At 37.6% G+C, this 14,101-nt stretch overlaps 2 protein-coding genes across 5 annotated transcripts; one reads left to right on the top strand and one right to left on the bottom strand.

Moving 5' to 3' along the window:
* Positions 1-273: 273 nt before the first annotated feature.
* Positions 274-2,715, top strand: atraid (all-trans retinoic acid-induced differentiation factor). Of its 3 annotated transcripts, none has more exons than XM_027002991.2 (7): positions 274-379; positions 665-795; positions 881-949; positions 1,044-1,115; positions 1,194-1,315; positions 1,420-1,520; positions 1,766-2,715. In XM_027002991.2, exons 1-7 carry the CDS (start codon positions 281-283, stop codon positions 1,868-1,870), a joined length of 699 nt encoding a protein of 232 aa, XP_026858792.2. In that variant the 5' UTR covers positions 274-280; the 3' UTR covers positions 1,871-2,715. The 3 variants fall into 3 exon arrangements, with proteins under 3 accessions (XP_026858792.2, XP_026858791.2, XP_026858793.2); XM_027002990.2 differs by having other exon boundaries at positions 1,029-1,115; XM_027002992.2 differs by lacking the exon at positions 274-379 and adding an exon at positions 389-526 and having other exon boundaries at positions 1,029-1,115.
* Positions 2,716-3,047: 332 nt separating this feature from the next.
* Positions 3,048-11,814, bottom strand: eif2b4 (eukaryotic translation initiation factor 2B, subunit 4 delta). Of its 2 annotated transcripts, XM_027002985.2 has the most exons (14): positions 11,178-11,814; positions 10,808-10,879; positions 7,400-7,437; positions 7,098-7,260; positions 6,605-6,817; positions 6,059-6,141; positions 5,385-5,476; positions 5,089-5,203; positions 4,867-4,943; positions 4,608-4,710; positions 4,276-4,403; positions 3,905-4,082; positions 3,571-3,751; positions 3,048-3,467 (listed from the first exon to the last, which is right to left on the bottom strand). In XM_027002985.2, exons 2-14 carry the CDS (start codon positions 10,821-10,823, stop codon positions 3,268-3,270), a joined length of 1,587 nt encoding a protein of 528 aa, XP_026858786.2. In that variant the 5' UTR covers positions 10,824-10,879; positions 11,178-11,814; the 3' UTR covers positions 3,048-3,267. The 2 variants fall into 2 exon arrangements, with proteins under 2 accessions (XP_026858786.2, XP_026858785.2); XM_027002984.2 differs by lacking the exons at positions 10,808-10,879; positions 11,178-11,814 and adding an exon at positions 8,200-8,308.
* Positions 11,815-14,101: the final 2,287 nt, after the last annotated feature.

Genomic DNA, 14,101 nt, shown 5'->3' with positions numbered 1-14,101 from the left:
CTAAGGGCCTATACATTTTACTCAGTTAAGTTAAGCGTTGAATTAGGACATCTACCTTAACAAATATATAAATAATGAATCTGTGGAAGCCTTTAATGTTAAAGGTTTTACCAGGCAGAAATCCTATTACTGAGTTACTTTAACAACTCTGGAGATCGAAATCGTATAATTTAATAAGTAATGCAAAAGTGTGACGCCGATTGGATTGTTATAAATGCGATCTTTAAAGTCTACAGTCACATGGTACATCACAAAGTCATATGACCCGTTTTACGAGAAAATGAGTGTCAGCGTTTTTAAATCGTTGGATTTGTATATTTTTTGTATCTTATTATTCTTTCCAACTGTATGCATTGGCTTACAGAACACCGATTCGCCGGTACGACTATGATATGCAGACTAATTAATCGCGATCTTTGGCGGGTAACATAATAGGCATATGTAAATACACTGCACGACTAAGTACACTGCCCTCTTATAGTGGTGTACATTTAACGGCGCAGCGATGTTATATTTTGCCGACAATGTAAGTTATGTTTGTGATCTAGAGCTTTGAGGGGGGAAAGGGGGAGAAAACGGGTAGAACACCAGGTTCCGTTGAAGTAGATAGCATGTATTTTGCCTAAGGCTAATCTTGATCTTCCATTAATTTATGATTCCCTAGTTATGTCGCATGTGCGAAGGAGTGGTGCAGAATGGCAGTGCTGTCTGGAAATTCTGCTTTACAGTAGGCCGGATTCAGGGCCGATGTTGCTTTAAAGGAAATCTCGTGGAGGATGAGGACAGCATTTTGGGGTATAAATACATTGCAAGGGCTTCTTTTAAAACATTATCACTTAAGAATTTGGATAGCTATATTTTACTTTTATTATACTTTCAGGTTGGATTTATCAAATTGTTCTCTCAGTCACGTAGAAGATCTCCATGAAGCATTAGCAGCAAAAATAATGTAAAGTGTTTCCTACTGCAGAGAAATTTTAAATATTTTGACATAATGCATACATATTCAATTCATCACCTAATTGCAGTTGTGTTTTTGGCAGAGATCTCTCCAACAACCCTATATTCAATTTGAGTAATTCTACATTCCAAGGTTTTAAACATCTGACCCATCTGTAAGTAAGACAATAATGTAATTCAAATGCCTTTGGAAGTTAAACAGATGTATTGAGAGAACTTTGGATTTCTGTCAGTGTGTTGCCCATAAAGCTGGAGTGTCCAGGGGGCAACATATCATGGGACACAGTTGAGGTTAAACATGACACCCGACTCTGTGAAGGACAGAGGAGCGCGTGCAATCAAACAGGCCAGATGCGTAAGTCATCATTCCACTGGCGTCCTTGTTTTTAAAGCATTATCACAATCAGGCCGCTACTCATTACATTTGAAATCTATTCTTGCTCACCGTCAACACTCTAGCTTGGAATTGCCCTGAGAACTCTCTCTGCATGCCTTATGGCCCAGGATTTTTTGAGTGTAGCTGTGTCCACAACTTCCATGGATATAAATGCCTAAGACAGGTAAGAATTTTTACTTAAAATTCTATGTCAGGTTAAGAATTCCCCCCCCCCCCCAAAAAAAACAAACAAAAACAAAACAAAGATAAAAAAAAAACACCCCAAAGTTATTCACAGTAAGCAAGCAAGTTAATAAGAACTAACAACAAAATATTTATCTACATTCAAATAAAAAGCAAATGATTATAATCATAGGAGAAGGGTATTGTGGAAGAACAGTTCTACTATGTTTCTTTGCTGACTTTCAGGGCCGTTTTCCTATGCTGGAGGTCATGGCTATACTGGGTGGGTCTACAGTCATCATTTCAACTTTACTGTGGGTCACCCAAAGGCAAAAAGTCAAAAGCACTTGAGTTTTGGCTTCATCTGACTGTCAGTCAACAGCTTTAGGCAACACTGAACAAATTACACTGTGTACACTGTGTAAAAATGACACAAGACCTGGAAAGAGTTGCATTGTTTACCATTTTAGTTGTGCTTTTTTTTTTTGTCTTCTCCGACTGCTACAAAGGGTGCTTGATGTTTGCTGTTTTTAACAAACAAATTAGATTTTGCACTGAACAGACATCTGAATCTTTAAGATACTGATGAATATTTCAGATGTATTTTGTTTATAAATACCTGTCAAGTTCGAACACGTTAACTGGCTGCATGCTTATGAAACTACACTAATTAATGAGAAGCAGCGCTACAAAAATTGTAATTTTGTATTTAACCAGGACATTTGTCAAAAATTGTAGCATTGCAATATTGGGCAAGGGTTTTAATACCTACATATAGATCATTTTTGCAGATAAATGGTCACTTTATTTATTTATTTTTACCAAGTATATCAACAATTCATATGATTACATGTATACTGTACTTAGTATACAAACTTGTATAACAGGTTTTTATAGGTACTTGTTTTTATTGCCAAACATGTTTACAGATCTCACACAGTAAATGATACCCAGTGCTTTAGTAAGCCTTAAAGACAGTCATAGTAGATTGAAGCAGAATAAAAACTGAAAAAACTGACAACCACAGTACCTGTGGCTTATATGACTAGTGTTGAATGTATCTGACATATTTAAATATTAAAAAATGGTTTTGGCCTCTGCTTGTAGCTGACCATGGTCACATTGAAATCAAGTGATATGTAAAAATGTTTAAAGGCTAAAACTGTTTTGAAATAAATGTAAAAAATGACTACGTACGATAATGTGTACTATTTTCATTTTAAATCCTTATCTCGTTTTGGAATGTTCCATATAGATAACTGTATGTTCTTTATTTACTTCAACACATGAAAATTTCAGTTCATGCAGTAGTTATTAAATGTGTTTTAAGAAAAGTTAGTTATTTAAATGAATTCTCCAGCATTATATCATTAAAAACACATTCAGCATATGAGAAGTTAAAATGGTTTTAGATTTACATATAGCTGCATTACTGCTGGTTAATGCATTACTGCTTAAATGGTACATTTGTTTATTTAATCTGCATTTTAATACTGAATAAAAACATTCCATTTGTACATGACAAATGTAAGATTTTGAATTAATTTTAATTTAAACCTCACACCATACCATTTCATCAAAGCAGAATAAATATAAGTGGTTCAAGTGGTGCCATTTTAATGAGAGGAAGAAGACGACAGATGGAGAAAATCTTTATTCAAAATATGTGCCATTTTAGTTTTACTTTCTTTCAATGGCTAGAGTGTGAAGGTCTGTGTATACACACATGCAGGAGAGACCCCTGCTTTTCACTGATCTACACTCTTAACTCGAAGCACTACAGGCACAGAGGTACAGGGGATCATGCCTAATTCTGTGATGACAAGGTCAACAAAGTCTGGAGGAGTTACGTCATACACCAAGTTGAGGAGTCGCAGGGACTGAATACTCAGCCAGGCCTCCAGCTGGGTCTTTCCCCTCCGGGTCACTATCAGGTCATCAGGATCGTCTGTAAACAAACATAAATAAATAAAGCTTATTGCCGTGTATTCCTTACAAATCAAATGACTTATACTGCACACAATTAATTGCCTCGGGTCAGTAATAGTTACCAAGTTCATTAGATACGAAGGAATCGGTCTGTACTCGTTCGCAGAATTTGTAGGTCTCACAGCAGACCAACACAGGCACATTATAGGCTTTGGCCACCAGGGCAATCTGGGATGTTCCCACTCGTGACATCACATATCCATTGGCCAGAAGTGCATGTGCACCAAGAAACACCTTGGATACCTGTGGACATAAGTGCAATTATAACTGCTATGTGTCATAACAAACAGTCTACATGTACCCTGAACATGTAGACTGTCCGTTATAAATAATAACTATTTTTGAAATGTATGTATATAAAACATGAATAAGGACTAACTCCAATACATTACTTGCCTCAGGCAGAATGTATGACAAGGCAGAAATGAGCACATAAGTACAACGAATTCCTCTCTTCACCAAACGCCTCAGTGCCTCCCTGCCCTCGAGCCTGGGCCGACTATCCACGACAATAACTCTGAACTTCCTCTGCTTCTCGAAGGCATCACATAGGATGTGATTGACAAGTGAAGAGCTAATTATGAAATAAATTTGAAGTTAGAAGTTAGCATTTAAAAAGTCCTTAGCCATTGAAGGTGGTAACAATTCTTGTACATTGTGATGAAAAAAAAAAAACCCTCAGATGACTTAATCTAACATGGATTTGGATACACTGCCTCTATGAATTTAAAAAGAAATTGAAGAAAGACACCAATCAATTCTCTTACCATCCATACACTAGAATGACATCACCATCACAAATCTTCTTAATTGCACATTCAGAGATGGCTTTGGCAGCCAGAGTGATCTTCTCATTCACGTAGTTATCAATACATGACAGTAATTTCTTCTTAGCCTGTGTACAACAAAAATACTTAGACTTCAATACATAAATATGAAAACATAAAATGCTTTTTTAAAAATATATTTTTAAAAAATACTTCAGAACAAAACAGTGTAACAGAATTTCTCTCTTTCAGACAACCTGTATTATTTGCCCTCTACATTCAGCTATTAATTTATATAGGGGGTACAACTCATTATTATCAGTATTTCTCACCTCCTCTTCTTTGCACTGGCTGGGAATATTAGAGATCTCTTTCTTGATGTACTTGATTGCATTACCCATGCTTGCTGAGAGGGGGCGACATTGATTGAGAAAACTGTAGAGGCAGAATAAATGAAGCTTTACTTTAGATGTTCTGTGCTTATTTAGCTTCTAAACCAGTTCATAAACTACTTGGCAGTTTAGAGGCATAATAAAGCCTCTCTGTGCTAACCAATGCTGAATACATTCATTTTAAAGGCAATACGACAACCTGATGTATGGCTTCAGTTTGTTCACTAGGTCCCTGGACAACTCCTCATTTGGAGGAGTGCTGTAATCTTGAATCACCTGAGAATTAGAGCTCATATCAGAAAAGCCTGATACATAAATTCAATTTAGAAGGAACAGATAATAAACCATTACTCTAGTGCCATTTGTGTCTTGTTAACGTAGCGCAAAGGCAAATAAAACGGCTTTAGAAGGGGGCATCCACCTGCTTGAAGGCATGTAACAGGGCCACAGAGCGAGCATTGGAGCCAGCTACAATGCCTTGCGAGTACTGCAGTCCCAAGCGCACTATGGAGGGGTGGATCACTGTGGCAGGAATGCTAAAATGAAACAATCTGTTACTCAAATCTGTTATAGAAATAGACAATAAAACTGATATTAGAGATTGCAGTGAACTTTCCAACACAGTAACATGGGTCTCTCCACCAACAAGGCAACAAAGTACTCTGGTAATTTAAACAAATCATGGCAATGTGATGCATTTCTGCAGCAGTGTGGTACCTAATTTGCTGGGTTAGGGGGGCTTTGCGGCTGTACTGATGTAGGTGGGAGAACAGGCTGACTTTGAAACCATAGTCTGACCTCAGAGGGATCTGTAAGAATATGAACAATGATTGCAACAGCCTGCAGCAAACTGTGAATGAAGTTGGCGGTTGGCTCTGTTACGTTTTCCTTCAGGGTCAGAGCTGAAATTAGAAATAGGAAAATGGTTCTACTGTCCAATTAAATATTTATGAAAATTAAGATGGCACATACACTAGCCAAAATGAAATCTGTGCAAGGCATATTACATGATGACATTAACATAGCAAACAATTAATGACTATCCAATCCTCTAAACACATGGTTTGGCAGAAACACCAATATGTTACATAACATGAAACCAAAACAGTACCCAGCTAACCTGGATAACATAATGGACATTTCACACAATCAATTTTAGATCACTTAAAGGGTAAACTCATTTGCCTGTTTTAGATCATTTGGCCATGGGAATAGAAGAAAAAAAAAAAAAAAAAAAAAAAAAAAAAAAAAAAAAAAAAAAAAAAAAAAAGATCAACCAAGATGTATCTGTACCAGGCTCCATGTGTATGCAGTGAATAGAGGAAGAGGAGACATAGTAGTTGTCACACAGTAAATATAATGAGACGCGAAATATATTAAACCACTCTAACCTGCTGTCTCTCCAGCTTCTTAGCAAGCTTTTTAACCATGGCAGGATCATCAACTTGGATATGTTCTGGTAATCGCTTTACCACTGAAGAAAGAAAGGTAACAGCCATAAGAACATATCCAAACTCTGTGGTCAGCTGGGATTTTCCTAAATAAGCCATACAATTAGCCAACACTGCATATATGCGCAAACAATATAGTGTAATTATATTGCTACATGTTGCACTATTTTACCACAATTGTTTGTTGGATCATGTGAGTATCATGACTCATCAAAATATCCAAAGTAAGATGTTCCATCCACCTGGAAATACATGCTTCACCTGTGCTCCGGGCTCACAGCACACTAGTAATTAAACTTTAAAACTATAAAATAAACACCATAAGGACTTTGAGTGCTTACTGCTGCTCCCTGTGATATCAATATTGGAAAGGCCAATATTGCAATCATGATTAAATCTTGTGCACTCATCCCTACTGTTGACTGAAGGGCAGAAAGCAGACCTGTACCATCAGTGCACGACACCATTTAGGAGTGAGTCCAGTACCTGGCTGCAGCTCACTCGCTGGAGCTTTGGACTTGCTGGAGGAGGCCTGTGAGCCCGGCTCCTTCTTGCCCTGCTTTGATGCACGCTCCGCGTCTTGGCGTGCTCTTCGTTCTGCCTTGAGCTCTGCTTTGCTCTTAGATGGCTTGTCCACAGTTGAGGACTCGGGTACAGAGGCCACGGGTGCACCGACAGGCACAGGAACTGTTGATAGGGCTAGCAAGGGGCCAATCAGAGAAGTGGGGAAACACAAGACTCTAGATTCTAGGACAAATAATACACCTATGTACAAACAGGCCATGGAAATGTTCAAAGAGCATAAATCTGTTGGAAGTTTATCATCAAAAAAAAGGAGAATACTTTAAAGCTGTCCACACTAACATTATGGGTCTTAACAATGAGGATGTGTGTGTATATATGAAGTTCATAAAGGTTTTACAAAAGCCTGATCTTGGAATGGTGGTGTTAAGACCAAGTATACGTTCCAACCGTCTACCTTTCTGTGCTGGACTTTGTTGCAAAGCTGATGAAGAGACTGCTTTCTTCTCCTTGTCCGTCCCTTTTTCTGTTGGACCCTTGTCCTCTTTCTTGCCCTTTTTGTGTTTTTTCTCTTTCCGTAGACGTTGTTTTTCTTCTTTCGTCAACTCCTTTCCTTCAATCTACGGGTGACAGATGGTCAACAACCATACGCCCTAATCATTAATAGTACCACCTCAACACATTCCCGGTGCACACAACAGTAATACTGAATGCTACATTAATGTCGTAATTATAAATAGTAGAACGGTTGTAACTCACCTTCTCTCGGGCAATATCTTTCAATTTTGCATCTCCATCTGTGTCAGAAGAACAGGTGTCATTGCTGCACTATGCCTGGCAATGTTAACCTAGCTAATTCGACTTAATCGAATGATATACCCTAGCTAATTAATAAATAGTTACAAGGTAACGTAGCGTTAACATGGAAATACTGTACTGGAAATAAGCTGCGTACGAGAAACTGTCAGGACGTAATTTTGTTACAAGGCCAGCTAATATAACTAGCCAGCTAGCAATAGCTCTTTAGTTAGCTAGCGAGTGAAAAATCATGTCTAGATGGCTTTATTGGCATACTGTACAATGTACAACCAGTCCTTATAGGCTTTGACACTCGTGTATAATGCATCAGGTACGATATTAACAGTATTAATGACATTTAACACGCTAACGAGACGTTAACAAGAAATTATGACAGTTAACGCTAGCTAAGATAGCTATGTTAGCTATCCGATCTTGGTACATTTATGTAAAATGAATGAGCTAGCTAGCGTTAGCTAGGTTAGCTAGATACATAACTAGTCAACAAACCGTTACTCTAACTCTGAGCATGTTTACACATTTCATAAAACGGACAGTTATAGGCATGATGCAACTAGCTACATTATTCAATTTTGCATAAACTAAAGCCGTGTCACACTTGGCATGGTAGGTAGTTAGCCAGCTAACGCGACTTTTTGCTTTGTTGATTTTGATCATTATTGACTGATTATAATACTCTTTAATTCGACTAACTGCGCGTACAGCAAAATAATAATAATAATAACACTGCTTCCATTTACCTGCAGCATGGATAATACTGCCAGTCTGATTAGATTCTCCTTTACACTCTGAATCTGCCATGTTTTGAGTTTTGGGACATCACGTTGGAGAGCTCTTGTAAAGAACTAACTGGTGAAAAAAATACTGCCCCTATCGATTGTAATGGCACATCGCACCTAGTTAACAAAAGACGGTCGCCAGTTATTTTTTTCCTTTAAACAAGAGCCTTAAATTCACTAATAATAATAATAATAATAATAATAATTATTATTATTATTATTATTATTATTATTATAATTTCGGCGGATCTCAAGTATAGTCAGTGGTGTTTTTTACCACTATGCAAATGCGTGGGGGTCCCAGGGATCAGGGGTCCCTGTGGACCACAAGCATTTGGCTGAAAAAATGAGAAGAAAAAAAAAGATTAAATGCATTAATTTTTTCATTGTTCGACACCAGAGAGACGCAGTAACATGCAACTAGCCAATCGGCTCTTTTGAATGCAACCATGAAACACCAGTGGCGCTCCAAAAAGAAAGAAGGGAAAGAGAAATTGAGGAAAAGAAATGAGGATGGTTCAGTTCTGATTGCAGTAAGAAGGTCAGTAAAATTATACAGGGTGGGTAAATATTACATTTTGCAGTAAAAAATAAAAATGTCTTTCATTAGATCTAGACCCAGACATAAGCTTACTTGGGCCCCCGAAATGCCAAATCTGCTCCCAAGTATAATCTATGTGTAACAGCCCATTTCTGAAAAAGTGTTCTGTCACAGACTTGACCTGGCTCACAGTGGTGGATAGCTGACACCGTTGCTATTACGTCGACACATGTTGTGGATGAGTAGTTAGATGTTTTATTATTATGGACAAAACGTTTAAAAGATTGGTAAAGTGTCATTATATGAAATTAATATTGCCAGAGAAGATTTATTAAAATATTTTAAACGTGTTAAGTGGTATCATAAAGGTTTTGACTCCAAAGCTTACAAATATGATAAAATAACATTACAATAAATAGAGTAAAAGGACAAATGTTGTCCGTATATTGTTGAATAAGGACACGTAAAAGCTTGCTTTAATGAACACCAAAATGAGCTAATTGAGTTACTGCTAATTACCATAATTGAGCTGGGCCTCATTGCCCTCATACTTTATCTCAACAGGAAATGCTGTAAATAATAATTCTTACAATGACCTACAGTAGTGTGTAGAATTATTGTAACCTAATTCTGTCAAATGTTTGTAAAAATACCCACAACTGGGTATGTTCATGTTTTCAGCCTCATTTGTAAAGGACTTTGTGTTGTAGGTTGTGTCAAAGTGTATTGAATTGATCTGCTTTACCAGAAGCATTTAGTCAAACATTTTATTTATTTTGTATTAAAATTATATATAATTTAAAAAACCCTAATATTTAAACAATGCATATTATTTTCAGAAGGAATGTATACATTTGCTTTCATAATTAGACATTACATTTTAGAATTTTCATTCTTTCAAAGTGAAGAATATATTTTAAAAAGCCAGGACAATGGCTGAAATGGTCAATTCTCGTTTTGTCATTATCTTGTGTTGCTGGCTGAATTCACAGAGCAGTAGCTGGTTGAAGGGGACCAAACCTCACAGAAACACCTGACTTGGTTCCATTTGACCAGCCACAGCAAGGTGTGTCATTTCATGACAAAAAAATGTAATGGCAGAATGAGATACGGTGTGCAAGTTGGTATTGGGTCTAGTTTGCCTTTCTGTCTCATGACTCTTGACACTTACCTGTTGAGAGAGAGATGAGGAAGAAGACATGTTATATACGAAGAGCAGATTATTCAGTCACGTCACAATTACACATAGTTCAATGCTTGTAAGGGCATTTCTCAAACACTGTGAGTCTGTCAAGCTAGATTTGTAGTCTGACAAAACTAACAAGACAGCAGTGGGTGGAGTCCTGTTCCACATTGAGGAAACCCCTATTAAAGCTGGAAGACCCTGGCAGGGTCTCTGTGAAACAGGACAGCTGTGCTGTCCGTCTGTTTTAGCTGCTTCAGTGAGATGGGATCAGGGTGTGGAAGCCCAAGGAATGTGCCTGTGACCAACCAGTCCACATAAACAGCAGCATTAGCACTTCACCTACTGCCTACTGTATGGACCCCATTACACCTAAATGAGCTTTACTTTTATTTTCCTTCTATATCACACATATATTTATGTATATCTATCTGTAGATTTATTCAGGCAAAGTGATTACTCATGCAGTACTAGGCTAATTATATTTTATCAAAATCTCAGAGGATCATGCAAAAAAACAAAAAACAAACAAAAAAAGAAGCTTGATGATAAGGTCCCCCTGAAACCACACACTTCCTTACATTCCATAACTGGATTATTTATATGGGGATATAAGGAAGCATGTCTTCACAGGAGGCAACAACTGGATCCATTGTGTAGACAAAGTGTTCTTTCATATGCTACTGTCTGCCTTATACCGACCAAACAACAGTTAACAAAGTACAAGGGGAAGTAAACGATTCCTAAGAGAAGGAAAAGTGACTTATATAAGCACCTAGAAATCTTTCATAAAATAAACTCAAGTGTGCTGCTGGTGTCCTGTGCTATTTGAATCTGAATATTACCTGTATTGGATGTCATAGTTTTCCCAGCGTCTCAGACTTTCAGTCACCATCAGAAGTTTCATTTAGTAGTGTCTGCAGAATCAAGGTAAAGACTAGAGGTATGCCAGGTATATTTAACAGGAGAGAGCTCTTTGTACTATTAGCTCCAGTGTAGGCAGTTATATGTAAAACCTTCCCTTCTTTAACCATAAGCTTGGCTGGTAAGGCTGTTAGATTTTGGTCAAGCTTCAATGCTCGAGAGAAGGCTCCAATGACATCCTTGAATCGTATTTTACTTTACAGAGGTGTGTAAAACAGCCAATATAGCCTACAGTAGATCAAAGGCAAGCAATGACACTTCAAGTGAGAGCTTGGTGACACACATTCCTACCTCTCTTTCCTCTCAGTGCACTTTCCCCCATGGGATACTCCTGCCAAACGTGATATCCTGCATTTCCTGACTTCTTTATAAAGTAGGGACACTTCAAGTGATAGCCCCCAAAACCAAACCTAATTAATTTGTTGTTCAGCCAAAAGTGAATGGTGGTACTGAAGTTCTCTGATGAAGTCCCACCCCCTTTTTCATTAAAAAAATAAAATAAATAAAACGTTTTGAGTTGTACCTTCTTTTTCACCCCTACATACTGAACTCTATATAAGGCCTACATGACTATATAATTCACCTCTTTTGAATAATGATTACATTTGAAACCTTGAAATACATTACTACCTCTCCTAAAACCCTCTACAGACATAACAACACCCGAAAATTAATAAGATAACAAATTAAGTTACATTCAATTCAATTAAATAACAAATAGAAGATTTACCTCCAAGAGCCAGACCAATACATTAACACTGTATTATCACTGGCTTACAAAATCTAAAAGACCCAAACCCAATTTAAACATCTTTAGCACCACTCAGTAAGATTTTGTGCCATGACTTCCTAAGTCTAGAAACTTCAGTCTGCCAGTAGATGATGATGCCCTCCACACCTCTCTCTTTCTCCCTCTCCCAAGGTGTCCCATCCTTCTCTGAGCCCAGCTTGTGGATTCTGCCCAGACATAGCCTCACACTCCTGGCCTTTTCTATCTCTCTGTCTCCCTTATGCTCCCCCAACAACCCCCCCCCCCCCCCCTTACTGCAGCGGGCCTCCCACCTGTCTGTGTCCTTTAGGAGCCTGGGCCTCTCCTATGTCTGCTGTCCAGCCCAATCAGGGCCATGACAGGGGAGAGGGAGTCTGTGAAATCACACCTCTCAGCTGTTCACACTCGGCCTGAGACACCCTAAACCCTAAACCCTTTTTACACTGAATTTCAATGACTCCTGAAAAAAAGAGCAAGAGGTTAGGGCAGGGCCTAGGAAACAAATATGGGAAGCTTTTTTATTTTAAAGCATTTTACAGCAGAGTCAGTAGATATACTGCTGAAACAAGCTAGTGTCGCTGCTTTCTAGGCTCAGGTAAGATCTTATGCTTTAGTTTCAAAGCCAAAATCATATGTGATCAAAGTTTTACTGTTTGGATAAAAAAAAAAAAAAAACGTTGTGTGGAGCTCAGGTTCTTTAACTCTTTGTGCTAAAAGTACAGCAGAGTGGTATTGCCTGAACAATAACCTGGCATTTAAAATGTTGACAATGTGTTGGCAATGGCATTTCATAATTCCATGTGGTTCAATTTATCTTTCAAGTTTTATGTTCATCTTTAAAGTTTTAGATTCAATGATTGAGTTATTACTTTTTTTCACTGGTTTATGTTTGCTGCTTGTTCTCATGATTTGGTGTTGACCCAGCTTAGTTCTTAAAAGAGAAATAGGAGAACTCTGGGTACATTTTCCCCCAGCACCAGGCCTGCCAGTACCCTGAAGTCAGCACCTGTGTTCTAAAATAAGCCTGAGCAACAGGAGCTCTAGCCCTGTTCAGAGAAAGCCATGGATACAGAAGAGGCTCACTCTGAAACCTGATGCCCCTGCACTATTTTAACAGTGTATAGCCTCTACATATAGCAACTAGCAGCATCCCAAATGCATTTCACCTCAGCAGAGATGACACTAACCATACTCAAGATATATTATTCATTTCCTGTAGACCATCATGTGATATTTATGAGTTAAATGTTCCTATTTTCCTATTTGCTGGAAAATATCTACTTTGTAGGAATCGTGTATGTTCCTAGAAAATGTTTCTAGCAAGGCATCTGGTAATGTGAATTAAATAGCAGCCATTAAATCTGTAACTAGTCTGGAAAAAAAAAAAAATCTCAAGAGTTTACAGTGATTCGATGTGGCTTTATTTTCATAACATGTTGTACACTGCAGTTGACTCCATTCAAAGCTTCTTTAAAAAAATAAATAAATAAATTTTATATATATATATATATATATATATATATATATATATATATATATATATATATATATATATATATATATATATATATACACAAAAATCCACCAAGCTCCACATAACTAAACCTATAGAATTTGTAAAACAACTGCTTGCATGCGTTGTTAAGGCATTAAGGAAACAATAGGCAACAATTGTTCCCTGGGCTCCACAGCAGAAAAAAAAGGGACAGAAAACCCTTCTCAGTGAGAGTCATCATATCCAGACTGGGTCAGTGGGTTTATTTTTAACCCAGGCACACAGGCTGGGCCCCACCGTGCTAATAACTTTGTTCCTCTCTGTCACATGGATTTGTCATCCAGCATCCTTGTATATTTTCAGAGGTCATGACTCCTCTGTCTCTCTCTCCCCTACTCTTAGCAGTAGCTTCAAATGTAATTTCCCCTCAGATAGGACAGTACAAAGCCACTCCTGAAACATAGAACACCTACAACTGACCTCAGAACAGGTCCTACTAGCAGGCAGCTGTCACTTCCTGAACACATACTGATTTTTATTTACAAAGCTTTACTGCAACAGGTCAACCTTATATCGTGTTTCTGCTTTTTGATAAAACAAATTAAATCTACAGAATGCAGAACAGTTGGCTGGTTCTGAATGTGCCATTTTCCTCTACAGAATTTGGTAAGAAAGTGTTTTCATTCTCTGCCCCATTAGTATGGTATATCTTCCAGCAAACATTCAACTAGCTTTTACTGGTTAGTGAATTTTAAGCACTTTTAAATAACCTGATAGATGTGAGCTGTGTATGTATTTCATGATTTATTTCTCTTCAACTATTTTTATGATTTATTTGTCTTATTGACCTTATTTGTAAAGTGTCTATTTTAATTAATTTGTTTATTTTATTTCATCCATATAATTTACGGTTAATATGTTTATTGTGTGTTTTACATGGCCCCACTGTAA

Source organism: Electrophorus electricus, chromosome 3, assembly GCF_013358815.1.
Source record: "Electrophorus electricus isolate fEleEle1 chromosome 3, fEleEle1.pri, whole genome shotgun sequence".
NCBI classification, from domain to species: domain Eukaryota; kingdom Metazoa; phylum Chordata; class Actinopteri; order Gymnotiformes; family Gymnotidae; genus Electrophorus; species Electrophorus electricus.
Note: the sequence above shows the minus strand (reverse complement) of the source record. Positions and strands in the feature narration are given on the sequence as shown.

Bases quoted from the DNA above. Each gene is read 5' to 3' on its own strand.
- atraid (XM_027002990.2), top strand. From the start codon at position 281: ATGAGTGTCAGCGTTTTTAAATCGTTGGATTTGTATATTTTTTGTATC. The intron at 796-880 runs GTATAAATACAT...TTATACTTTCAG, and splicing joins GATGAGGACAGCATTTTGGG to GTTGGATTTATCAAATTGTT. The intron at 1,316-1,419 runs GTAAGTCATCAT...TCAACACTCTAG, and splicing joins CAATCAAACAGGCCAGATGC to CTTGGAATTGCCCTGAGAAC.
- eif2b4 (XM_027002984.2), bottom strand. From the start codon at position 8,260: ATGGCAGATTCAGAGTGTAAAGGAGAATCTAATCAGACTGGCAGTATT. The intron at 7,261-7,399 runs GTGAGTTACAAC...TGTCACCCGTAG, and splicing joins AAGATATTGCCCGAGAGAAG to ATTGAAGGAAAGGAGTTGAC. The intron at 5,477-6,058 runs GTTAGAGTGGTT...ATATTCTTACAG, and splicing joins AGAAGCTGGAGAGACAGCAG to ATCCCTCTGAGGTCAGACTA.